Here is a 26,316-nt window from a genome sequence, read left to right on the forward strand (position 1 = left end):
CTGTCTTCCAATGACTCACGATCTCCTCAAGGTTTCTTCTTGTTCATTTCCTCCGTCATTCTCAAAGTGCTTACTCACGACGGTTGTGAATGTAATGTCTCATTATATAGATTGTGTTGTGATTTGGGGCGGTCTAGTCTACATAAAAGGAATTGATGAGTTGAAAAATGAGCGACAAAGGACGCACTCCAGTCGGTTTTACCATCACAGGTACTTTCTTTATTATTACAACAAGTCAATCCAACAGTATCAAAACGTCATGATCCTCAAAACCAGCAAACACAAGCTCTCTGCTGGCTGCCCTCTAAGCATTAACCGTGTCACAAACCAAATGATATTCAGTATTATGAAAAAATCTAAAGGCACATCTCTATTGTATTTACATTGCATACAGGTTCGACATAAATCAAGTAGAAAGATCAACACAATCCACCATAAACACTTGGCCGTCCTGGCTTTACGAAATAAACTAAAACAAAGCTAATCCTAAAAAAAAACAAACGTCCACAATACACCAGTCGGTCTTTGTAAGTCACAGTATTCAAAGCTACTAGATACAGGTGTGAATCAGCACTTCCCCAATATATGGCTTTAGTTTTCATAAGGAGTGATCGTCTGCATGCCACCTTTTATCGGGCTCATTTTGACCAGACATCAGGAGTAGGGCCCGACCGATTCAGGATTTTTGGAGCCGATGCCGATATTGGGGAGGGGAAAAAACATCTGATACCGATATATCGGCCGATAGCTTTATTAGATCTATTTTCAAATTGTAGAGATAGATCAAAATATAGATATACACATTTATTGTGTTGATCCCTAAAATGAAGATGCAACCCAAATACACTTGTGGAAAAGACAGACAAGATTGTCACTGAACTGGAAAGTAACTGAGCATGGACGGGCATCACCGCTTGACACGTGCTTGTTATAATCCATATAGCGCCCTCCACTGGTGAAACAGAACTGCTTGTGAATAAATCTAGTAATAGCAGCACATATAAAATAAGGCGACACCGATAGTCACTGGATATGCTAATATTGGCTGGTCGGGCTCTAATCAGAAGTATTATGAGTTTTCTGTTTTCAAGGCCTTTTAAAAACCAGATTTGAGGGTGCTGCTCCTCCTCAACATGTGTTTGTCGTATGACTTGAATAAGGTGTAAAGGTAACAGTCTGATGTGTTGGGGAGACACACTGTTTTTGCTTTCATGCCAAGGGTTACATGAGAAGAGGGATACTGCTCTAGTGTCTGTAACATTGAATAGAAAGTACAACCATAACCAGTTAGCTTAGCTTTTTTTACTATAAAACTGTTGTTTTACCAGGAACTGCCAAAATGTTCTGGACTTTTTCACTGCACGATGCTGATTAGGGGTCTTCACAAGTGCTCAGAGTGAGAGACTTTGTTGCATGTTTTTGAAATTGGAGCCGTTCTCTGCCAATTCAGCACCATGGACAGGGCCAGCTGTCACTGAATTTACTACTCAAGGGAGACGCTTTTTCAGAGCAGTTAGGCCTCGTTTCATTTCCTTCATTTTTTTTTTGGACTTGTTTGGGTTTCAGATTTCCACATTGGCTTTTGATCCAATCGGCAATGTGGGTTTTTTTTGGAATGGGCTGCAATGTTGTTTTTTGACTGACAGTGCCCCATATCAGTGGATGCACACTTTATCCAGTTAAAGATCCCATTTCATACACATGTTCACCTTTCATGTTGTCAGTCTGTGAAACCTTTAGAGTAGCTTTGCAGGATTTGCAGCTCAAAAAACTCCTGATCTATATTTTATATGAATCTGTTAAAAAACTAAATTTCAGACTCTGCCTGAAACGGTTCGTTTAAGCTGCTGTCTCTTTAAGGCCCCACTCTACACATGCCCACTCTCTTCTGATTGGCCAGCTCTCTGTAAACCTTCCCGCAGAGCAGACAGAACGCTGCAGGGCTGCCAGGGGAGGGCAGAGAGGTTTCAACGGCTCCACCTGCAGAGGCTTGACGCCGTTTCATATCGAGGAACTATCGCATGATTTGCAGAACAAGCTGTTTAGCGCCCTCTGCAGACTTAACCTGGGATTACTCCAACATACATTTAACCTCATGAGCTCCAACTTTTCCCACCTTAAGTATGTACTCTATATATGAATTTTTAAATGGGGACCAGTTAAGTTGGGTTCAAATCAGGTCACCAGTCAAGCAGCATTTGAAAGATTGACAGATACGAGCTAACTGTTTCCACTCTTTATGCTTAGCTAGGCTGAAAAGCTAATGGCTCTGGCTCCATACTTAATGCACAGACTGTGTAGGTGGTCTCCAGCTTCTCATTTAAATCTAGACATAAAATTCATATAAGTGTTTTTCCCAACCAAGAAAACCTTTCAAAGGAAAACAAATCTGACAAATAAACAAACAACAATAAAAAAAACAGTTGCAGTGCACTCATCACAACACCAACTCTCTTTATCTAATCCTTATCCCAAGGTCAGGTTCTCGTCCTTGTATTCTGTGTTTTCCCCAAAGCATTTGAAGATGTAATCTAAGGCTGAATGTGAGCCAGAACTCCTCGCGCTGCTGCTGATGGGTGCAGTTAGATCTGATGTTAGTGCCGGAGTCTGCTGTATATAGACGTGCACCTGAAATACCAACCACAGAGATCAATACGCCATCGGGGAGATTAGATAGAGGCCAATACTGAGAGCCCAGTGCAGGGTCCTTTATTTACAGTATCTGTGTGTTTGTGTGTGTGTTTGTGTGTGTGTGTGTGTGTGTGCATCTGAAGGTTAGTTAGACTGAATGTGTTGTTAGTTGTTTACAGGGTGGGCCTGGCTCTTGAACTTTGCGCGGTGCGAGGAGCGAATGATCAGGGAGGTAGGGGAAGTTGTGTTTCATTGCAGTGTTTATGTTTGTATACGTGTGTGTTTTTGTGTGTGTGTGTGTGTTTGGATCAGACATAGTCTTGGAAGACGTCAACAGTGTTCTGCAGTAAAGGCTGGGTGGGTGCTGTCGTGCTGCAGACTGAGCTCAGCCTCCGTGATGGCGCCCTCTGCTGCTCTGCTTGACCAGTGTTGTTGCTCAGTCTCAGGTACACCTGAGGACAACAAAACTTTAGGTTATTTAGATAACCCCGGTTCTCTGAGTAGCATGAGTGAGTGTAATGATATGAAAGTGAGCATTTTGGGGAAATTTGCATAATTAAGTCTTTATTCCCAAATGTCTCTAAAAGGGTGAACATCTTGTGTCTTTGGCCTTTGTATTTATGAAAGCGGTGACTGAGCAATGTTATGAAACTGAATAAGTATGACACACAAAAGGGGCGCTGACGGCCTCGGGCAGGGGTTCCCAAACTTTAATGTAGCACACAACCACACCCTCGCACTAATAGGCCAATCCAACAGTCTTAACAACATAAACATTTATTTGATATAGTAATTAAACGGAAAGGACACACAGGTGTGTAAAGAGCAGCAGACAATTGCTATCATGTGCAAACTTACATTTAAAGTATTTACAGTAAGGCTGTCAAACGATTATTTTTTTATCATGATTAATCGCAAAATTTCAAAAGTTAATCATGAATAATCACGTTTTTTCAATCGTATGTTTCAAATTCCATTATTATGCATTTAAAAATAAAATTCTATTTTAATTTTTTTTTTATTTCTAGGCTTTTATTTTTGTACTGACTGAAGCCGACCGTATTTTACTTGCTAATTGAATTCAACCGTGCTTTTATTTTGAAATACTGTAAAGGCCTCCTGGTAGATTGAAGGTTATGACATCGGAAAAAAGAACTCGTTACGGATCAAAAACTAAAAGAAAACGACTCAAAGGAACGGTAAAAAAGTGACATGTTTGATGTCATAAGGTGGATATTACTTTTGACGCGTCACCTGAGCGGTCTGAAATGAGACATTCAAAGATTCAAATGTTTGTTTTTGGATGTCAATTTTTAGTTTTGAAATCGGCCGAAATGGGGTCAGACCTTGAAAGAAACTGAAATCAGAATCAGCCAAAGAAAATGCAAACGGTGCATCTTTAGTTTACAGCAGTGATGCACAACCAGGGAGTCTTGACCTCTACACGAGGCCTGGGATAGTGCAGTAGTACTCGAAATTGGTCTTGGTCTCAAAACCGGTCTCGAGACCACTTTTTGAAGGTCTCGTTTCGTAATCGAGCACATTTTTACTCAGTCTTGTCTCGGTCACAGACTGGGCAGACTCCAGATTTTAAATCAAGTCCGGTCAAGACCACCAAAGACTGACGGCCTAAGTGAGTGACACGCCCACTGAACACAAGATGATGATTTTTTTTGGGGTGTGTATGGTCTTGGTCTTGTCTCGGTCTCGCCCTGCCTTGGTCTTGACTCAGCCTCGATCCCTAAATGTCTTGGTCTTGTCTCGGTCTCGGAGCTCTCTGGTCTTGACTACAACACTAGCCTGGGATAAATCTAAGGGTAGCAAGACGAGTACAACTTAATAATGATAAAATACAACAATAAATCACATTTGAACTGTTCCTGTCTCCTGTTTAAAATTCAGTGAATCACAAGAAGACACGGCTTTGTATACAGAGATGATCTGTTGGTCTTTATGGATTGACAGGGTCTTTTGTTAGAACCTTCCTCTCTCATAAATACCCTTTGTCTTATGAACCGGGTGCTCCTAGTCTTTCTAACATGCTCTGAGTTATGACTCTTTAGTCTTGTAAAAATTAAACATGATTTGAGACATCATAGGGGCCTAAAAATCATACCATAGTATAACTCTTATCTGGATTCATTTGTTTCCATTCTAATCTGCACCTTAACTTTTATTGTCTAATGGAAAGAAAAATGCCAAAAAACAATCTCTGAAAAAAAATGGTCGAAGACGTCCGTGATTTCATTGTTCATACTTACATTTTTAGTATTTTCCGACAGCAGCAGCTCCGTCCTCTCCACCAGTTTCCTGAAGGACGGCCTCTTCAAAGGATCGTGGTTCCAGCAGGACAACATCATATCGTACCTGCAGAGGTCAGATTCGGGTTTAGTTTCAACATGGGGGAATGTGAAGGCTTACCACGGAGTATGGATACACAGCCAGTAAAAAAAAAATAATGGAAGAAGTGTGTGTGAATATCTCCGTTATTTTGACAGCATCTGTTTGTGTATTGAGACATTGAAGTAAATAATATTCTCAAATGGTAAATGGACTTGATTTTTTCAATTATATTGAAGCCAGGAGAATTAGGGCTGTATACATTAAGCTTTTAAATCAATTCATGGAGTCTGCAGATATTCTGATGCTGACAAAGGATCGTCGAATGTTGCAGCCCTCATTAGGAAACCAAACTAAGAACACACACTTACATTTCCACAGGAGCAAAGTCAGGCCTGTTCATCCTGTGGCCCTCCTGAATCATCCTGTAAAATGCAGAGCCCACCTGCATCCCAGGGTACGGACTATTACCTGCAACACACACACATACACTTTTCACACTCTCTCCTATCACATTGTGTCTTTATAATTATAAACTCAGATGGTGATTCCTGGAGATGCATTTCTTATCTCACAGTATATTTCAGTCCACAAAGTTGCGTTGTTGCTTAGCATAATCAGAGCCGCTTATACAGGCCCCGGGTTTTTAAACGGATGATATTAAAAGCTTAGCGATTATGAAACAACTGGAAACGTTACCCAGAGAGAAGATTTCCCAGAGCAGGATGCCGTAGGACCAAACGTCGCTCTCGTAGGTGTAGATGCAGTCGAAAATACTCTCAGGAGACATCCACTTGACGGGCAGACGAGCCTGCAGGAGGGGAGAGCAGCGATCACAACAGCAGCATGGACCGTGTTCCTTTTCGTTTCATTACTTAAAATAAAACAAATCCCTTAAAAAGACAGAGTTTTTCCATCATAGAGCATTGACAAGAAACCCTTTTTGACAGCTGAGACAGTGAGCAGGGACATTTAATTCTTTCCTTCCATCTGTGGAAGTTACAGTAAATCACTCCAGAGGACTGAATTATGAGGATTTATTTTACTCTCTTTTCTTAAAGGCAGGGTTGGTAATTTTCAAAAACTAGCCTGATTTTGAAAGTAGCATTCCCGTCTACACCCCCCCGTCCCTCCCCTCTGTGCTCCCTCAAAAGCCACGCCCCCTCACTTACATGCACGAGCGCTGTCGCTCCAGAAGTGGACCTCTGCTCATCGTTTGCATTGTGTAGAAACTACGTCGTCTCATGTCTCATTCAGCGCTAAGTAAACACTAAACTTTATCAGAATACATCAAAAAAACATGACTACTCACAACGGCCAACCACAAACTCACAGTATAAACTCCGTCATCAGTGACGCGCTTTGAGTGTGGCCTAGAGCACGCAAGGTGTATAGAGCGAGCAGGGAGACAGGGAGGCGTCTGATTGGTTCATCAGATTGGTACCTCGTGGCAGACATTGGTTGAAGTTTTTTCAGACTTACAAACTGATACAGATGACAGATTTTCTTTGTTCCTTTTTCAGAGAACATTTATTTTATTACAGTTATTAATTTCTGTCAGGACCTAAAGACAATTTCAACCAAAATCTTAAAAAGTGGATGTGGAGAAAATTACCAACCCTGCCTTTAAATTAATGTCTACATGTTTTATTTTTACCTTTCTGTTTAAGATTGGAAAAAGGACACAATTAGATAACATCAAGATTTTTTCACTATTCTCCATTTTTCCCCATGTCTGATAAATATAGGAATAATTTCCTTATCTGCATCTAAGTACTGTGTACGTTAAACCGTTCAGGTTCATTAAGACGATTTATTAAAGAAAGAGAATAAAGAAAGGGAAGACAGGATCAAGAATGAGTGACTCACATTGCCTCGGAGCACATAGCTGGCGTCGGTGGTGATATCTCGTGCCAACCCAAAGTCACAGATCTTAGCCACCCTGCCGTGAGTCAGCAGGATGTTTCTGGCTGCAAGATCCCTGTGGATACACTGCGTACACACACACACACACACACACACACACACACACACACACACACACACACACACACACAGAAATAAGTCCTGACATCGTATCCAGTTTCTGCAGCGTGCGTCTGACTCACCGCATACACATTCAAATGATGTGAGGCGTGTTGTTACAAACCAAACACAAAAAGGCCAATTAGAGGTGATTTACACAAAACATCAAATGAGTATCACTTCATATTAAGCAAGGGAAATTAGAGAAATTCCATTTGACTTAAAAAAAAATACAAAAGATGATGAGTAACAAACGTTTTAGTCGTGTTTCAGGGCAGTAAAAGTCTAGACATTAATGCATTAAATGGGCCTAATCGAATTAAAGCGACCAAAGTGCAGAAGGAGAGGCTGAGCCAAGAAAATTAAAGTGTAAATTAAAATTTTAAACTTCCAACATCAGAGCTTAAGAGCCCTAATATACAGTACGTCTGGTGCAAAGTTTCTTGGCTGACAGCTGAGGTGTCTCTCTCCTGTTTTCTACCTGAGCAGTTATCTTTTGAAATGAACTTGCACCCCTGTTTGTGCCATGGCGTGACTTTGACGTAAAATGGGGTGTGGTCAGGCTCAAAGGTGGCACGTTTCTGTCTTGAGGAAGCAGAAATCCACTGCACGTTAGACAAACTAAAACCAGGTCTGAAGTCTGAAATCTGTGACGCAGTGTGTTCCTGCTTTTTAGAGGTTGTGTTAGAAAGATCGGCATAATTAAGTTCATAACTGACGTCCACTGAGCTTTTTCCACGCACATACAGGATGCACAACAGCTCACATACTCCACAGTTTATTATCGGTGCATTTGCTGATACATTAAAATTACATTTTTAATGGGACAAAGGGCTCAGAGACTGCAACCAGCACTAAACTCTACTCTACTCCATGCATGCTCACTCAGCTCCGAGTGAGCTGATGTGAGAACGCAGCAGGATATTACACGGAGAATTCACCTCGAGCCAATAGGAGGGGGAGTGACGTTTATACACTGTGACTGCTGCACGGTGCGTAGAGTGTCTGCACGCGACCACTACGATCTCTGTGCACGTCAACACGTCTGACAGGGATAGTCTCCCGCTGTGAGGAGCATACGTGAAAAGCCAGGACCGGAGAACATCCAGAGCAGTCCTCCTGAAATTATCTAGATATTTTCAGGAGAGCATACTGCATGTGAAAACGGCTTTATTGAGTGTTGTTACTCACTCTGACACCTCCCCTTCTGCAGTCTATCAATCAATCAATCAAAGAGGCATCAGTATTAATTTCAGTCGCTTTCCTAACCAGCTAAAAAAAAATGTATGACCAAAAGAAAGCTGAATTTATTGGTGTCACATGAAAGGATCGAAATGTAAATGCAGCTTCAACCTGTTAAGTTCTGATCTTAGAGGAACTATTAGCAGACAGCAACTCATGCACATGTTGGCCCAGAGCCATGCTATGATTTATAAACTAGCAGCAGCTCTATTAAATCTCTGCTGTAACTACTCTATAAATAAAGCACACAGCCTGTGAACGCCTTACGTTCTTGGAAGTGATGTACTCCATCCCTTTGGCCACCTGGTAGGAGAAGCTGAGGAGGTCTTCGGCGTCCAGAGAGAGCTCGTCTTTGTCATCTAGGTAAAGATCAAAAAGTCACTACAGCATGTAAGGATATTAGAGGGTTGCTAAAATTGAAGATAAGAAATGTACAGTAAGACTTTCTACCTGACTGGGAGCACCTTTCTTTCTCAGAGGGACGCATGGTCATATATCCTGTGCCAGTCATATCTCTGCTGCATGGTCACACACACCCACACAAAAAAAAAACACACAAAACCATCAAATGCTGTCGACCATTTTCGCACTGGCAATCGGTATTTGATCAAACACACATTCAGACGTACCTTGGAGGCTCAGCTTGGTTCGAGACGTTGCGATAGTAACCATCGCCAACCTGGGAGTTTAGGAAGGACTCTCTCTTTCTGCGCAGGAAGTTGAGGAGGTCTCCATAGCAACAGTACTCGGTGATCACCAAAATTGGGCCTGGCAGGATGCAGACATGTAAAAGAAAACCATCCCTTTCAGTGGTTTTTCAAAGCACATGACAGCAAATTACAATGAGAGAGAAACAGAGACACAAAGCTCTAACAATGGAGACCAGGGAAGATTGTGTATGTCATTTTTTTTGTATTTGAACATACAGGGGGAAAAAAAAAACCCTCAATTGGGACATTTTCATGCCGAACACCAACAAGAAAAATCTTTAGTCCTGAGAGCCTTTTCCTTAATTACCGACTCATGCATACTTGTGTGGAACCTTAATTCAAATGCTCCATTATAATCAATACTGAGGGCTAGACAGGTAGAGAATATTGATCCAATGCACAGTAGATTTGTGACCAGTCAAACTGCATCACATACTCACCGTCCAATATCTGATTTTGATTTTTGAGTAAGTCAGCACATCAACCCATGTGCAGGATCTCTACATACAATCACTGTAACACACGAGTCAGTCAATGAATATGTAATAAACATGTGCCGGGTGCAAGAGGCTTACAGTGTCCAGACCTAATCAAACCTCGTTTTCATGTGTAATGAATTCAGTTTGGTCTCTGCTCCTCTCACCTCCGACGGTGCAGGCCCCCAGCAGGTTAACGATGTTGACGTGGTTTCCGAGGTAACTGAGCACCTTCAGCTCTGACATCAGCGCTTCCTTCTCCGTAGCATGAGCGTTGGCTAGGATGACATCATCAGGACATTTATAAACTCTTACACAGTCTCATATATTGCCTAGACAAGCAGAGACGGACTGTGTCTGAAATCACTCCCTGTTAAGGATCTACAGAGCACTATAACTGTTATTTGTCCACTTTTTTACGAGTGCTCTAAAGACAATAATTCAAACAATTTATCCAAAATAAACATGACATGATACAAGCTCTGCAAATCACTTGCAACTCGACTCAAAGATTCTTCCACGCTGAGTTTAAGTGAGACAGCAAGAGGACACAGCTAAGTGGTCTTAAGAGAATTCATTAAACTGGAACTGTAAAAGTGAGGGAACGAATCCCTAAACTCCCAGTGGAGATTTTACCCTTGAAAAACAAAGGCAATGACACATTTATTTAGCTTTATAGGATAAAAAAACTGCTACAGGAAGTAAGAGTGAGACGATAAACAGAGCAACACACACACTTACGTTTGAGCATCTTAACAGCGACGGTCGTTACAGTATCTGCAGAGCAGAGTCCGTATGCTGTGGCCCTCACTACCTTTCCGAAAGCCCCAGAGCCAAGGACTTTACCTTTAGACACACACACACACATCACATGAAAAGTTAAATCAACAAACAAACTAAATGACATCCAATCATTTTCTCTGATTGAAAAAGCCAGCATCTTTGAATACTGCATGTGAATACAGTACCATGTATTTTTAAAAGGGTACAATATCCATCTTTAAATGATTGAAGGCATCCATAATAAGGCAGTTTTTTCTTACCACTTTGCTGCTTTGCTAAAGTGCTCATGATGGATAGGCCGGATCTTTGTAACATAACAATGAGTAAGGTCTTTTACCTGCTTTTTGTAACATAACAATGAGTAAGGTCTTTTACCTGCTTTTTGTAACATAGCAATAAGTAAGGTCTTTTACCTGCTTTTTGTAACATAACAATGAGTAAGGTCTTTTACCTGCTTTTTGTAAAGTGTCTCGAGATAACACTTGTTATGAAAAAATTGATTGATTAATTGATCCAAAGTACCCAAGCTATTTCTCTTAGGGATTAATAAAGTAGAAAAAAAATCAAATAAAAATAGGATTTAAACAACACCTGCCACCGGTGAAAAAAAAAGGAGCAAACCATTTCCAATGAAAAATTTAGACAGGAGTTTACAATTTTTGGTATTTCTTAATAAGAAATGTTATGCAAATATCACTACTTACTGTCTATAGGTAACTTTACGTCTGAACACACAAACATTACATGTGGCGTTCCCCAAGGCTCCATCCTGGGACCTCTTCTGTTTAACATCTACATTGTCCCAAGAGGGTGGCGCTTAAATTCTGTAGAGAGTATAAGGGATGCTACATGCTGCTAAGAAATGACCCAAAATTGAGAGCCTAGGAATTCTATATTTGTTGCCATGGTATCAAAACCAGGGGCGGGGCCAGGGGTAGACCAGAGCAACCCTAGAAGTTTAATTGGCCATCCCAGTGCCCCTACTAAAATCCTGAACTATGATTGGCTATTGTGCCTTGTCAGAGATGGGACTTGTGTTTAAATCAAGTATTTGGGATGTGTTCAACAAGCTGCTCGTAGCTTAAAAATAGTTTATATTTCATTTAATGAAACAGAAAACAAAATTCTAGTTTCATAGTTTGCACGTACAACATCAAAGCCTAACATCATAGAAACAAAAGATAACATTTTAGTTTGAAGGGACTATAAATAAAACACAATTAAACACACTTGCTCGCATGTTTACATACTGGATTTCTCTTACACAGAATAAACCTAAAACAAACACGTTAAAGCTGTCATACCAAAGCGAAGCTTCTGTCGAGGGAACTCCCATTTGGAGTCATACGGCAGCTGGGTGGGGTCAATATATATGTAGTTGTTGCCATGGATACTGTCAATCACCTTCCACTGGATTTGGAACTTTGGTTTCTGTTCAGGTTTGGAGGAATTCATACAGAGAGATGTTAGATCATCTTACCTTATATTGTTTATGCGTGAGTACATAATTGTGTATCAAAAGTGTGTTCTCATCACTCCTCCACAACATTTTAGATCACTCGATGCACTTAAGTTGTCAGTCTAGACTTTCCCCTGATGATCCCACTGCGAGGCTGACTCATCTGAGTGCAACAAAGGCTGCACACCGTGGGGGCACGATAATGGCCTGATGCATGATCGGAGTGTCAAAAAAGCCTTTAACTACAGCATGTGTGCACTCTGAATGGATGATTGATTATTTCAAATTCATTAGGACACATTCATATGGATTAAAAAAGGCTTACTGACACTTTTCTATGATGAATCTCCTTACAACAAAACTAGTCTGATCTCAAAACGATGTTTCTAACTTTAACCAAAATCAAGATGGAGGCATGAGTCAGTAAATAAGAGTGGGTCTTTTGCCAAAAAACGAATGCTTATTTTTCTGTAAGACTACATATCAAATGGATGTGAATGAACGTAAAGTGTTCAAAGTAATTTATGGCTTCGATGGCCATTGATTTATGGACTTTGAGAGATTTATGATCATACTTTTATTCTGATTAAATTATGTTTCTCCTTTGAAGTAATGATTTTGCAATATCTGATTTATTTACAACATTACCTTCATGTATTTATAGAGCAGCACCACCAGAATGAGGCTGAGACCGATGCCAGTGGCCACCATGCAGTTGAGAAGAGGAGTGAAAAGCTTGTGAGGGACGAGACGCTCTGAGAAGAAACACACGAGTGATCAGAAAATATGTTGAACATTTGAATTAAAACAACATTTTATTGGTTGAAAAACACACACACACTATCACACCCTCTTCCTTTACACTCATTCTGGCACAGTGCTGAACTGGTTTGCATCTTAAGGTTGGGGACTACTTAATGTCTATAGGTAACTTTACATCTGAACACACAAAAATTACATGTGGAGTTCCCCAAGGCTCCATCCTGGGACCTCTTCTGTTTAACATCTACATTATTAAGAGGGTGGCGCACAAATTCTGTCGAGAGTATAAGGGACGCTACATGCTACTTTACGGCATAAAATGCCATAAAATTGTCCTTTAAGGGTGGTGATCTCTGTATTCCAAGCTAACAAGCTAATCTTTTGAAAGAATCCCAACTGTGAATGACAGAGGCAATTTTCTTCAAAGTCTTTTACTGTTGAAACCTCGCTTGGTTTTTGATTTTGGTATTTTTGCCCAACAATAAAATCTGGAGGATTCAGTGATGGCGAGAGAAGAGCCCAGAGAGACTCTGGTCATGGAAGAGATCTGGCGATTGGCCAACTTTAGGATCTGCCACAGAGGACATCTGGCTCGCTCAAATCTTTGAAAACCAGATAAGAAACCATCAGTAGCACTACACGGGTAGTAGGTTTCAAAATAGCTAATTGAACTCCTTCGATCCCAAGTCCAACATTAAAGGACTAGATTTTATTTTTAAGGGATTTTTCTATTTGATTTGTTACTTTGAAATGGATCTAGTTTATTTCTATTTCCTTTCATATTTTGAGAAACACAACAACATTGTTAGGGTAGTTTAATTGCTGCAAAAATAATACAGCTGCTAACTGTTGACCTCAGTTATACTTGCACTAACATTGGACCTAGGTAGATGTCAGGGCATCTGTTATTCCCACTGGCTGAGTATCAGATGCACTACTAATAATACGCAGCACCTGGAAAAACTCATCTTTGCATTTATCTTCAGTCAACTTGATTACTGTAACAGCGTCTTTAAAAGGTCTCAATAAAAAAATCTATCTGACCCACTTATCTTCAACAAACTCCCTTTGCTGTTTTTAGTTGATCTTCTCTTTGATTAATTATAGTTTTAATGATTCCTAAGCGTCCTTTCTGGCATTTCTTTTCCCTTTTCCCTGGTGCTTGTAAGTCTTGTGTGAAGCAATTGCATTGTTGATAAAAATGTGCTTCATAAATAAACTTGCTTTATCTTGCCTCTAGTAGACAGCTGCAGCACTATTGTTTGTGTTGACGAGGATTAGTTGAGCTACACCATATAATCCCAGCCTGCACAGTCAGCATTCACTAATCTCATTCAATCTGCACCCAGATATCACGCACCTGGCCTTTGCAGAAACAGAGTCCATGTTTGTGTGTGGGTGTGTGTGTGTGTAAGTGTACCATAAGTGTGTACTAATATATCATCTTTGTACATATGAGACAACATTTGTCATACCACTGATGGAGAACAGAGTGTAGGCCTCTTCCCCTTCCGTCCTCGCCACACACTCCAGGGTGTGGTAGTGTGCGTGCTCCTTGCTCACGTTCAGTCGGCTCTCCACCTCGCTCCTACCAAAGGCGGACTCTGTCACAGTGATCACCTCCGGAGTCTCCCAGTGGGTGGCATTGGGCAGATGTGAGCACCTGTTGAAGGGTTACAAAGCAGCCAGCCAGTCACGTTATCCTCTGTAACTTCTACAACGAGAGTAATCCCTAGTGTTTACAAGAAATCACAGGAGAGACTTTTTTGACTGGTACAACATGTTTATGATAAAACACATTTTACAAAACTTTTGCAAACGTTCTTACTTAGATATCTTCTCATATATTTTTCTGTGTTTCCTCAAATTGGAATAATTCGTTTTTTTTCATCTCTGCATTTCTGCACTTCAGCCAACTTCAATTTTCTTCCAACGTCGTCTTATCTGACAGATAATCTTTCTCACTACATTTCTTCAGTACTTAAGATTCTGTTGTTTAAATTCTGTCACTCTGTCTCTAGAATTCCTCAGAAGTTTTTCCTATTGCTTTTCTTAAATATTTTTAGTCATTAAGTTGCCATGAGCGAGAGAGAGAGCAGTGAAGCGCCATTCAGATTCACATGTCAGCTGATACCCAAATCCTCAGAGATTTGACAGAGAAATGTCGCCAGTGTATTTGTGCAAATTAGACAGTGTGCAGGACTAAATTCAAAACAAGACACAACCCAATATTGGGTGCCTAGAACTTCTATTTTTGTTGTCGTGGTTTTGAAACAGATTTCTTTATTTGTTTTATTTTTACTAGTATGGTATCCAAGTTTAAAATTCTGATATCGTAACAAACCTATCTACCAGAACTCCCCTAGATCCTAAGACGTTTGTGTAAATAAACTAAAGCTACTATTACCAGAATGAAAATTAAATATCCCATTACTGTGAGATAATAAAAATGTTTTATGACATCATTGTCAACCACAGCTCTTCCCTTTGTTGATTTAATAATCAGTTATTATTTTTGATAAATAACTTGTTCTCGTCATAAAAGCCAGACGCCTTTTCAACCAAACTCATAAAAGTCTTATTATTCCTTGACCTAGAGTCAAAACTGCCAGCTGGCTTATTAGTCTGAATGCTAATGAGACTATAAGATGATATAATCCTTTTAACAAACTTTTGTTTCAGCTCCCACGAGCATCTCCCGCTCTCCGAGGAACTGCCAGACGAAACAACAGAGGATGAGTCATGTCTGAGATTATTGTGAGAAGAACACGCTGCTGTTCAGTAACAGCTTTTTAATATGCGCCAAAGAATCCCAAGTTTGTGATAATTAGTTTAACATGTCATTTGTGAAAATAGACGGTTTACCAGTCTTTCAATAGATGAAGGAAGCGAAGAAAGAGTGCAGGTTTCGGAAATGGAAATCATCTTTTTTCTAGTCTTTTCGATCACATTAAGGAAACCAATTAATTAAACACTCTGACTGGCAGTTTCCAAAGGATCAGTGTGTGGCACGTTCCTTCAGCACACCAGAGCTGATCGTGCCCTTTTTAGTCAATGCTCATGTTTCCATCGCATGCACTGCGGTCCGCCAGCGCCACCGCTCCAAGCATGCGTCAAGCAGAACAGAGCAAATCAACCCGAATAGGACGTCAGACAAGGGAATGCATAGAGCATCTGCTCAATTTCAAAATAAAACGCAATCTCCCGATGGTATGTCCCGTCAATTTTTAATCATTGCGTCGAAACAGGCACCTAATGATCAAAAAAATCTACCTCTGACAGACAAATTAACCTGTTGTCTTTATCCCCGTGTGATCTTGTAGTTCTCCTGAGATCTTGTGAACCCAAGTCCAGCTGCTCATGGCTGTGCTTACACCTCAGAAATGGAGCCCTATCCATTGGACAGGGCAAAACCAAGGCAGGGAAGGAATGCTGTGCACACGGCTCCTGAGGGAAACCGCCAGTAAAAGTATTGTGATTTATATGTTAGGGATACCTTGTGTGGGGCAGCTCACAGAAGAACCAGCTGATTTTAGGGACGGGGTATCCTGCAGCAACGCACCGCACCTGTCCATCAACAGGGCCTTCCTGGGCAACGATAACTGGCTTACCTTTTGGGAAAAAAGTGAGAAGATTCATAGAAAATAGAGATACATAATGAACACTTGAAATGCATAGATACTCAAGTTTGTTTGTATCACCTTGAGTAATGTGAGACAGCTGTGAGAGCTACTTACTGTTGACATAAACGTGGAATGAATGTTCCACGGACGCGTCCTTGTGATTGGCTGAGAACTTGTAGATCCCGCCCTCCGAGCCGAGGACCCTCACGAGTCTGAGCTCGCTGATGTATCTGATAAAACAAACATGCAAATCCTCTGTGTGCACATGTACTGTATGTGTACCTGCAGGTGAAGTATCTTGAACTCCCTGTACCTGTATTTGCGTCGGTGGATGGTGATGACATGCTCTGTAGTGTTGAGCAGCTTCTTGTCGTTGTACGACCAGGACAGAGAACTCGGAGCTGGATAGGCATCAAACTCCACTCTGAGGCTCAGGCTCTCGCCCTCTTTGACGTCAGCCTGGACCGGACTCTGGGATCCTAACATGGTGATGAAGCCCAGCTCTGGAGGATATCACAAACACACTGTCATGATTTGTTCCTTATTTGTATTTTATTTATTTCACATGTTGCTGAGTTATTATCTCAGTATCTTTGAGTTTCTCACTCCCCATGTGTGCTATAAGTTGAATTTTTAGAGTTTCCTGTATTCCTTCTGTGTTTCTTAAATGTTGTATTCCCAATTTTTTTGATAATTTACTGTATTTCCTGTTTTATTTAGTAGTTTTTGCCCCTGGTTTTTCATGTCTGATTTTGCTGCTTGCCTTTGTGTGTTTTCACATATATGTGATTTAGTGCCCCACCCTGATTGTCGTCACCTGTGTCATTAATCTCACCTGCGTCTGTTGATTTCCCTAGTGTGTATTTAATCACTGTGTTCCTTCCTGTCTGTGTCAGTTCATTACGTCTTACCATGCCCTCTTCACATCAGTCTTACGTCTACACTTCACGTGTCTTTCTGGATTTTTCCTTGTGGTTTTGTTTTCCTCCTATTTTTCAAGGAGTTTTTCGGTATGAATGGACATTGTTGAATTCTGTATGAAAGCGAGTCTTTAGTTTGAAGTTTTGATGTTTTATTAAAACAAAATGTTTTGTTTCAGTCTGCATGTCTCCTTTGTTTGTGTAAGGCTTTCTTTAACTAAGATGGCTGGACAAAGCCTTAAATTGCAGTTTGAGATATCGGGTAGCACAAAGGTGGTATTGAGCTTTCTCTGTTAACTATGGCGGCTTTCTGCTTCAGACTGTGTGCGCCTGCACATTATATGGGGCAACAATCACCATCTGTCTGCTTCAGTCAGATTAATATGAGAAGTGATGAAGAATTCCTGTAAAATAATGTGGTGAAAAACATCACTGATGCTGCACAGAAGAAGAGGGACGTTGAGTAAAGTACATTTTTTATTCACTTATTTATTTCTAATGAGATAACTACACACTGTACAACTCTTAAGACTTAAACTACGATGCATGATTTAATTAGGTCAGATAGCCAATCGCTTTTATTAACTATGTTTTTGTTGTAAATCTAGCAGTGTTAAACTGACTTTAAAGGATATTAGGAGCAAATATTAAAATAAATTCTTGAGATGATGCGCCCTCATCGCGGTTTTCCTATGAGTAATTTCTGCTGATATTAGTAGTGTAAATGTAATATGAAACTAAAGTGTAAAAAGGAGAGGCAAGAGGTTGTGGATATATAAATATTTACATCACTCACCGAGTGTCGGACAAAGAAAACGCAGGTGTTTTATTAATGACTGTCAATGTACTATAAACTAGTGTTGTAGTCAAGACCACACTAACCGAGACCAAGACATACCGGAGTGCTCTGAGACCGAGACAAGACATTTAGGGATCGAGACCAAGTCAAGACCAAGACCAAGGCAGGACGAGACAGAAAAAAGTTCAAGACCATAAGTATCACAGAAAAATCATCAACAAAAATCTAAATAAAATGAATTGAAATTGTTCTTTGGGAAAGAGGTGTTTTCCTTCTAATCACAGAAATTATGTGGAAAAATTGCCAATCAGTGGTGGTCATGACCGGTCTTGATTTAAAATCCGGAGTCCACCCTGTCTGAGACCGAGTAAAATAAATTTCAATTCTGAGAGGAGACCTTCAAAAAGTGGTCTCCTGATTTCGAGTACTACTATTATAAACTAAGAAACCTAACTGGCTTTGCCTTTCATGTGAAGTTACACTTCTCAAAACTGGTCAGTCAACTTCATGTCTGACAAAGTGCTCAGTCAACCAGTTTGTATTCAATCTTAATGTTTGACTTGTCAGCTGTTTGAACAGAACAAATCCCCTGTACACGCCAATGACCCAATAAAACCGCTCATAAACGCTCACCGCAGACATCCAGCTGCAGCGCTGTGGAGCTGGAGCCTCTCTCGTTGTGGGCATGGCAGCGATAAGTCCCAGAGTCTGATTGGTTGACGGCTGGGATCAAGAGTGAGGTGGCGCGTTGATAACCACGGGAACCAGGCAGCATGTGTGAGGCGTTTGATTCATTAGGATGCTGCGGGGGGAAAAGAGACAAAGGTGATCAGATATTTATTTAATCCAATTTCTTAGTGTTTTTATGTTTTCTTCTTGTTTAAATGTATTTTGGTTGCACATATTTCTTCTTGTTCTTATTTCTTCTTTGTTGACGTTTATATTTGTTTGTATTTCATAATCTTGTTCATAATTCTCATTGATGTCATTCACATTGTTTATATTTCATATTCATATATTGAAGTTAGAAGTATTGTTTTATTCCTGCGTCTGTAATATTTTTATTTGTGTGTAATGCTAACCTCCCCTCCCCCAACAATATTCAATCAATATTCATTATAAGTACACCGTTCAGTACATTTTTCTGTGAACTATTATTGTTGTTGTAGAGTTTCCATTCAATCCAATCACAGTTATGCTATTATTTTCCATTTTATAAAATTGAGCTCGTCATCATTCTGCTCCCCTTTTAAATATGATTCTTTCTCTGCCTTTAGTTGACATCGCAACATCAACCAACCCATAGAATCCAAGCTCAAAATCTTTCTGTGAAGTCACATTTCCATGTTATCCACTGTAATAAATAATTGTCTTAATTCACTTATCGCTCCAGATTGAACACTAATAAAACAACATAGCATCATATAAAACAAAGGAGTTATTGTGTATTTGATTGTATAATTTTAACTCTTCTTCACATCTTTAAACCACTAAATCTTTTTTTTAATGATAACTTCTCTGTTAACTGTTGTAGATGAAGCCCTAATAAAATTAATCATTTTAACATTTGGCTGTTATTTGTATTTTTGATGGCAATCCTGGCTCTTTTCCAAACAGCCAGGATTGCAATTAGTCTTACATGTTGGCAAACAGTTCTCGCAGAAATACATGCATCAAGCTCACCGCTGCCGAAGGGAAATCCCACTTGAGGCTGAACTCCAGGTTTATGTTTGTGGAGCTGCAGGTAATCCCAAACTGCTCTCCTTTCTTCAGGATGACGCTGTCTTTCTGGGACAGAGTCACCAGCGGAGTCACCTCTGGCACTGGATCAGGAGGCAACATTATCAGACGTGATCAATGTGGTCAGCTTATTTACATAAACTCACTGACAAAAGCCTTGTTCTGTTTACTCCCAAAGCATTTCCTCTTGAACTGGAGTCACAAGGACTTTTAGGTCACTTAGTTCATGATCTTTGCACCGTTTGCTCTGAGTAGCATGACATTTATGAGTCTGAAATTATTCTGTTGTATGAGAAGGCCTTCAACGTCGTAAATCATCCATCAGTCCGAATGAGTGAAACAAGGATGATTTTGCCGAAACAATTTAAATATTTTTTAAATATTAGACATCTGAGTTGATAAATAAAAATGACCTTTGACGCAATTGACTCCTCTTGTTGATTCACAGCAGTTCATTAAAGGACAAACACACAGTAATGCACGTCTATACTCGCATGGCAAATCGCCAAGGTGCAGTATTTGCATATGCGACACTTGCAGACACATAAACCCGGATGAATAACTTCCAACATGAACAGCCTGCTGACGTCAATTCAGCGGCTGTGTTTGACCAAGACTGTGGTAATTCTGTTTACCCTTAAACGCTGCCTTCATGCACCGTTACAAAAGCTTTGTTCAGTTATGGGACTCTAATCCCTCTGCCCTCCTTCACGTCTCTTTTTTCCTCACTCCCTCTCTCCATCAGTGAGAAGGACATTACACCTCCCAGCCTGTCTTGGCTCGTCTCTGTTTAGTCTCCTTTCCACTGCAGACCCAGACTGAAAAATGCTGATGCATCGCAGGGACAAACAGAAATAAGATCAGTTTCCACTGACGCAAAGTCAAAATGCTTTAAGGGCACATTTACTATTTATATAGAAGAGAAGAAAACTTTTGGGCTTAACTGCTTTTCCCAGAACACATCTACAGGATGGACAGTTCAAGGAGGATTGTTCATTGCAGTGACCCTGAGCACCTAGCCAGAATGCATTATGGTCTCTGAAGTCGATTTGTAGCCATAGCAGTTCAGGGAACAGCAATCTCTCTCAGTCAGCGGGTCAAGCAGACATCTTAACACTTAGATGAACTCGTCTGAAGTGTGGTTTTCATTTGAACTTTGTCTAAGGATATTAACATCAACTCTGGTGTTTCCTGGTGTGCTTAAAGATGATTAGCATATTGAAAGAAGTGGGACCAGTTGTATCTACAAGTTTGTAGGTCGGCCAGTTCAAGCATCAAACACTTTTTTGTAAACAACCAAGCTGACCGAAATCGTTGTTATTACACGCTAACCATCTGTGTATAATAACAATAGAAGATATCATTTTACATCAATATAAGCTAGCAGCCTACCATTATACCCATGGTCTGCACAGAGCATGGACACAGTCTCTGAGACGTCATTTATTGGTTTCTGAAGGGCAAAGAGGTGGAGCTGAGGCGGGCCTTAAGCGTCCTGGCAAACAGCTACAAGACGTCCACCTGCCCGTTTACTCAACAAACCACCTGACTATGTAAGTTTTATGAAACCGAAATCGATGAGCTACAGAGAAATAGGACCCCCGTACCCATAAATAAAAAGCTAAAGATACAGAATTCGTTCCAGTTGTTCATATGTTTTGGGCGTTTTAACATGTGTGTTAATTGGACATCCTGGGCTTTTACAGCCAGCCTCAAGTGGACCCTCAAAGTTTATTCCACTTTCACATTGGCTTCATTTTTCAACACCACTTTGTGCCTTTAACATACCACATGTTTTGGTACCTCTGGTTGGAGCTCCTAAAGGCATTTTGGAGTTGATTAAATCCCATTGTGAAGAAAAAGGAACTAATTGAGCCTCCACCCATTTGTGTATTGGTTTAGTGATAATACACTGATAAACATACAGACTATACTTGTAGACAGAGCTAGCTTTGTTTTGTGTTGTTTGCTTCACTGGTAGACTTCCTTATGGCCATTAGCAAATGCTAAATCCCAATCTCTTCAGGCAGACATTTTACACTTTAAAAGAGGAACCATAAGTTTCCCTTTTGGTGGCTTTTTTATCAACTGCTGCACATAAAGCTTTCACTCTAACTCATCTTTTATTTTTTAATCAATTCTCACCGTTGACCTTATAAAACAAAGACTCTTTCAGGTCACCCGTTGGTTTTCTGAAGGGGAGTTATGAAGCCCAACAATGGTTGTTGGTTTAGACCTTAATCTAACAGCAGGCAAAGAGGTGGAGCTTCAGCCTCCTGGCAAACAACTAAGCGCCCACCTCTATGTAAACTCAGCCGCACCTCTAATTATGCAAATGTGTGAATAAGCTTTAGGCTAAACAAAATCAAAACAGTTGAGTAATAAGACAAATCATCTCATGTACAGTGTGAACCTGCAGATTTCCGCTTGTTTGTGACCTACATTACAAATGTGGTTTTGCTACACCTTAACCGTCGATATAAAAAGCATTAAAAATCTTTCACTTACCAAGTCGCACATCCACAGTGTATTTGCTTGACATCACTTGGACTCCAGCGAGTTGTCCCACACAGATGTAACAGCCCTCATACTCCTTCCTCACGTTGCTGATGATGACGCCTCTTTGGAGGTTGCTATGGTAAGTCATGCCAGAGGGCAAAGGCCGTCCGTCGCAGGTGTCCAAAGTCAAGTGGTTGACCTGAGGGTCGGTGACGAGACAGGGAATGGTGCAGTTATCACCCGCGCGCACCAGGATGTTGTTCACCATGGTGCGCTGGAATGCATTCTGGGGGTCTGCATTGATGAAGCAAGGCAAGGCAAGGTTATTTATAGAGCACCATTCATACATAACGCAATTCACAGTGCATCACATAGTTAAAAAGATTTTAAGACTTCAATTAAAGGGCGAGTTGTAACTTTATTTAGTTTATTTTGTGTGCTTGGTTTTCTTATTAGTAATAGAAATAGAGATGGATATAAATTTGGATTGATAGATGTTGCACCACATGTACGACCACATGCCCTCAAACTCACCTTTCACATAAACATAGATGGAGCTATGTTCAAGCGTGCTGTTGTTGATGCACACGTAGCGACCCATGTGGTAGGCCTGCACCGAAGACATCCTGACGTAGGCAACCCCGCCCTCCTCCGCCTCCCCCTCCAGCCTGCGAGCCCTATCCCGCTGCCACCTCAGGCTCGACGGGGTGCCAGACGTCGTGGCGTTGTCATGGCAACGCAGCTCCAGCCTCCCCCTCTTGGGAACTACTACATGAGGCCCGCTGGGGGAGATGACTGGCTCGCACCACCCTGCAAACAGAGGACATGCAGTATGTTCGACGTATGCTGGATCTGGACGCTTGTTTTTTTGTCGTCTGTGGAGAGTTGAGTTTGGGTAAAATTCCAGCCCAGATGGGAGAAAAAAAAACCTGCTGCTTCCAGTAACTTCTAAATGAATTAAAAGCTCCACAAAGATAGAATAGAAGGGCTTTAGATGACCATCTGCAATAAAAACGTTTTCCTGGTTTTTGATCTTAATTTATTCAAGTTGTTGACATGACGAATAAGACATCTGATCATTAATATGATCAGTGATCGGCTCAGACAAAGAGCTTTTTAAAATCTGGTTCATTAGTTTACATGCCACAGAATCTTAATTTCCATCGGAGTACCCTTGAAGGCAAATCCATGTGTCTCAAAACCAGCAATAAGGGCTTTTACAAGTTTCAGCATTTGTGTTTTTTATGCACAATACATATCACAGTTGTTTCAAAAACCAACCCCTTAAAAAGATCTATGTTCAGACACGCACCCCTGAAAGTTTCAGGACAGCCCAATCCTGGTGTCATAAGACATGTCCTAAAAAAAAATGCTGTGGAAATCCAGGATGGCAAATAAAGCAACCAGAGATTGGAGAGTGGAGAAGAACACTCACATAAAGTAGAAAATGATATTCTGGCCCGAAGAAAAGGATGTAACAAAGATTGTGTGATACAAAGTGAATTTTCCTGAATATTTCCAACCTCAAGCGTACATTTTAATGAAGCTAGCATGAATTCAGTCAGGAAGGCATTATATTTGTCTTCACGATCCGGTCTATCGCTCATTTTTTCCCTCTCACACACGCTCACTATTTTCGCTGTCATTTTCTGGGGCTGCCATTGGATAATCAGTCGGTCTCGTCAGTGGTGCTCATCTAACCAATCGCATGGCGTTCCTCCCTCATCGTCAGCCTATCATCGCTCTGCTCCCCTTTTAAATATGATTCTTTCTCTTCTTTCTAGTTCCTTCATGCTGATGTTTTGTGCACCCTTCATCATCCATCAATTCTTCACCCATCCGGTATCAACAAGTCATCAGCTTCACTACCACCACCACCACCACCAGTGTGTGGACTCACATGGGGAGACGCTCAGAATTGACATTCTCCAAACACATCAACCAACCCATAGAGTCCCCGGCCAAAGTCTTTATGTCAAGTCACATTTCCACGTTATCATTTGTAATAAATAACTGTCTTTATTCATTTTTCTCTCCTGATTGAATTAGGATGTCACGTTGGACACCAGGAGGCATTATCTGTATATTTATGGCTCTACGGACACAAGTCACATACGTAAGTGGAAACGAGGAGAAGAGTTGGGATGACAAATTCTGCTTTTTGTGTTTACATGATGCAGCTCACCTCGGAGATTTCTGGGAACTTTCAGGAGTTTCTGTGCATGTGTGAATACACCACATGATACTAGTAGGCATGTCAATACACTTGATAAAAAGAGCCAAAAGCAGAGTATAAGAGCTCCCGTTGAAGATCATTTCATTAGTCTTCAGATAGTTATACCCACTATTCTTATGTCTACAAGGTATGGGAAAAACAGCAAAAAATCAAGCCATTTTCCCCCAAAAAGTTAATGAAGCTTCTGTTAAGAATTAGGACAAAGAAACATCCTTAAAACTGGTTAAAAAAAAAGTTTTTTTCTTAAATGAAAAATAACTTTTTTGCCTGCTCAAAATAGCCGTCAATTATTTATCTGTGGTCTACTTATTATTGCAGCTCTATAGGGTAGAGTATAGGATTGAAAATGGTCCCCTATGTGATGGTTAAATAGGATGTTATGATTGGCACTGAGCCCCTCAAGACAAAGTGCTATCAGACCACTATGGCTCAATTGAACAATCAATAATTATGTGCAGTCTACCCGCTGAGTAATCATACATTAAGGCCCCTAAATCCATTGCCTTAAGATGCATAAACTAAACCAACATTTTTATTTTCAGTTTAACTGCCATCCCCCCCTCTAAGTTATCTTTTCTTTCTTTGTGCGTTTTTTCTTTTTCTTGCAGATTTCCACATGATAGGGGCCATTTAAAGAACAAGATTTTCATGTGACTGTTGTGCCTTTAGGCTTGTCAGGAAAGTTGTTAGAAAGCCCAGTGGGAGAGACATGAGGATGCAAATAAGCTCCAATTTCGAAAATACAAATATCTGACTGTGTTACTGTTTTGTAGGTTTTAAGGCCGCTTGCTATCTTTTTGGATTTGTGCTACTGGAGTTGCTGTTTGTGTTATTTGAGTAAGCAAACGGTTCCACTGCATGAACCTGAGGCTGTTGTATGACTAAACACAAAGCTTTCATCGCGCAGCATGTCAGAGCAGTTCAGATGTCAAGGTGCTGCTGGGTGTGTGTGTGGCTGTGAGAAAGACGTGTGTAGCTTCTGCTGCCGAGCTTGGGCGCACACAACTGTAGTCCCCTTTATGGGTTAAATTATTAATGGTCCTCAACACACAAACACACACACGCACACCTGTTGCCTTCCACGAAAGTCAGCCAAAACACCTCTTTTACCTCGACAGACAGTTATGCAAATTGGCCTGGCTGATCTGCAGACTTGACCTGACAGGTTATCGGACTGCACCGTTAAACACCACATTATCTAAAACGTTACGCACATGTACAGACAACACCTACATTGTTGGGGCCACAACTGTACGCCCGTTAGTAACAAACCACGTAATAAAAACAAGCATGCGCAGTAACACACGCTGCATTTTTCGGCTTTTTCCACACCCGAATAAGTCTAAATAAAGTGCAAAAAAGACCACACAGTGACACTAATAAACGTAAGATGTGTTTTTCTAGGCGGAATAGCCAACTTAGAGGACAGACTTTTGCGCAAATACTAGAAAATGTATGGATGGAATTATTAATTTAGTTGTAAAAAAAAAACAAAAAACACAGTTTTATTAATGCATAAAGTAGGCTACACTCACATCATTATATATTTTAAATAAACAGCATGTCTCAAGGAATATGAACATTTGTAAAACAATTTTGGGTAGAAGCGTAATAAAGGTCTAAAGTAGTAAAAATTTACGATCCAAAATATTCAAGCAATATTTCAGTGACTTGTGTAAGGTGTGTTTCTTACCTGTTGGCAGCAGTATAAAATATAAGGTAAAGGCATCCCAGAGGCATCTCATGTTTGGGCGGTTTTCAAGCCTTTTACTCTACTCCATGCGTTTCGAGAGCGAAAATAACCATCCTGTGGTTTAAAAAAAACAAAACAAACAACAACAAATACACCGTCTCCCCTTCTTTATATTAACACACAGCGCAGGTCCCTCCGCCGTAATGAGCGCACAAACACAATGATCCTGTAGGATGCAACTCTCCTCGCTGCATTTCACTGGAGCTTAAAGACACAGTGCAGCGCTGGATCCCTGCCACTCCTTTCTGTCCCGCATTGGCTGGAGGCTGGCCAAGGTGATGAGTCGGTTACTACCGGGAACAAAAAACACACACACAG

General features: G+C 40.7%; 1 protein-coding gene and 1 long non-coding RNA gene across 3 annotated transcripts; one reads left to right on the forward strand and one right to left on the reverse strand.

The window, feature by feature from the left end:
* Positions 1-192: 192 nt before the first annotated feature.
* Positions 193-26,232, reverse strand: kitb (KIT proto-oncogene, receptor tyrosine kinase b). Of its 2 annotated transcripts, none has more exons than XM_061061584.1 (21): positions 25,939-26,232; positions 22,544-22,819; positions 22,019-22,303; positions 19,454-19,593; positions 18,404-18,572; positions 16,365-16,554; positions 16,166-16,281; positions 15,925-16,039; positions 13,904-14,091; positions 12,315-12,421; positions 11,512-11,638; positions 10,166-10,270; positions 9,592-9,702; positions 8,868-9,006; positions 8,689-8,756; positions 8,506-8,597; positions 6,841-6,963; positions 5,671-5,782; positions 5,343-5,442; positions 4,893-4,998; positions 193-3,098 (listed from the first exon to the last, which is right to left on the reverse strand). In XM_061061584.1, exons 1-21 carry the CDS (start codon positions 25,988-25,990, stop codon positions 2,940-2,942), a joined length of 2,880 nt encoding a protein of 959 aa, XP_060917567.1. In that variant the 5' UTR covers positions 25,991-26,232; the 3' UTR covers positions 193-2,939. The 2 variants fall into 2 exon arrangements, with proteins under 2 accessions (XP_060917567.1, XP_060917575.1); XM_061061592.1 differs by having other exon boundaries at positions 193-3,083; positions 25,939-26,231.
* On the forward strand, positions 17,001-19,150 carry LOC132992352 (uncharacterized). Its single transcript, XR_009676321.1, has 2 exons — positions 17,001-17,076; positions 18,338-19,150. It is a non-coding gene; the product is annotated as an uncharacterized LOC132992352 (long non-coding RNA).
* Positions 26,233-26,316: the final 84 nt, after the last annotated feature.

Source organism: Labrus mixtus, chromosome 2, assembly GCF_963584025.1.
Source record: "Labrus mixtus chromosome 2, fLabMix1.1, whole genome shotgun sequence".
NCBI lineage: Eukaryota > Metazoa > Chordata > Actinopteri > Labriformes > Labridae > Labrus > Labrus mixtus.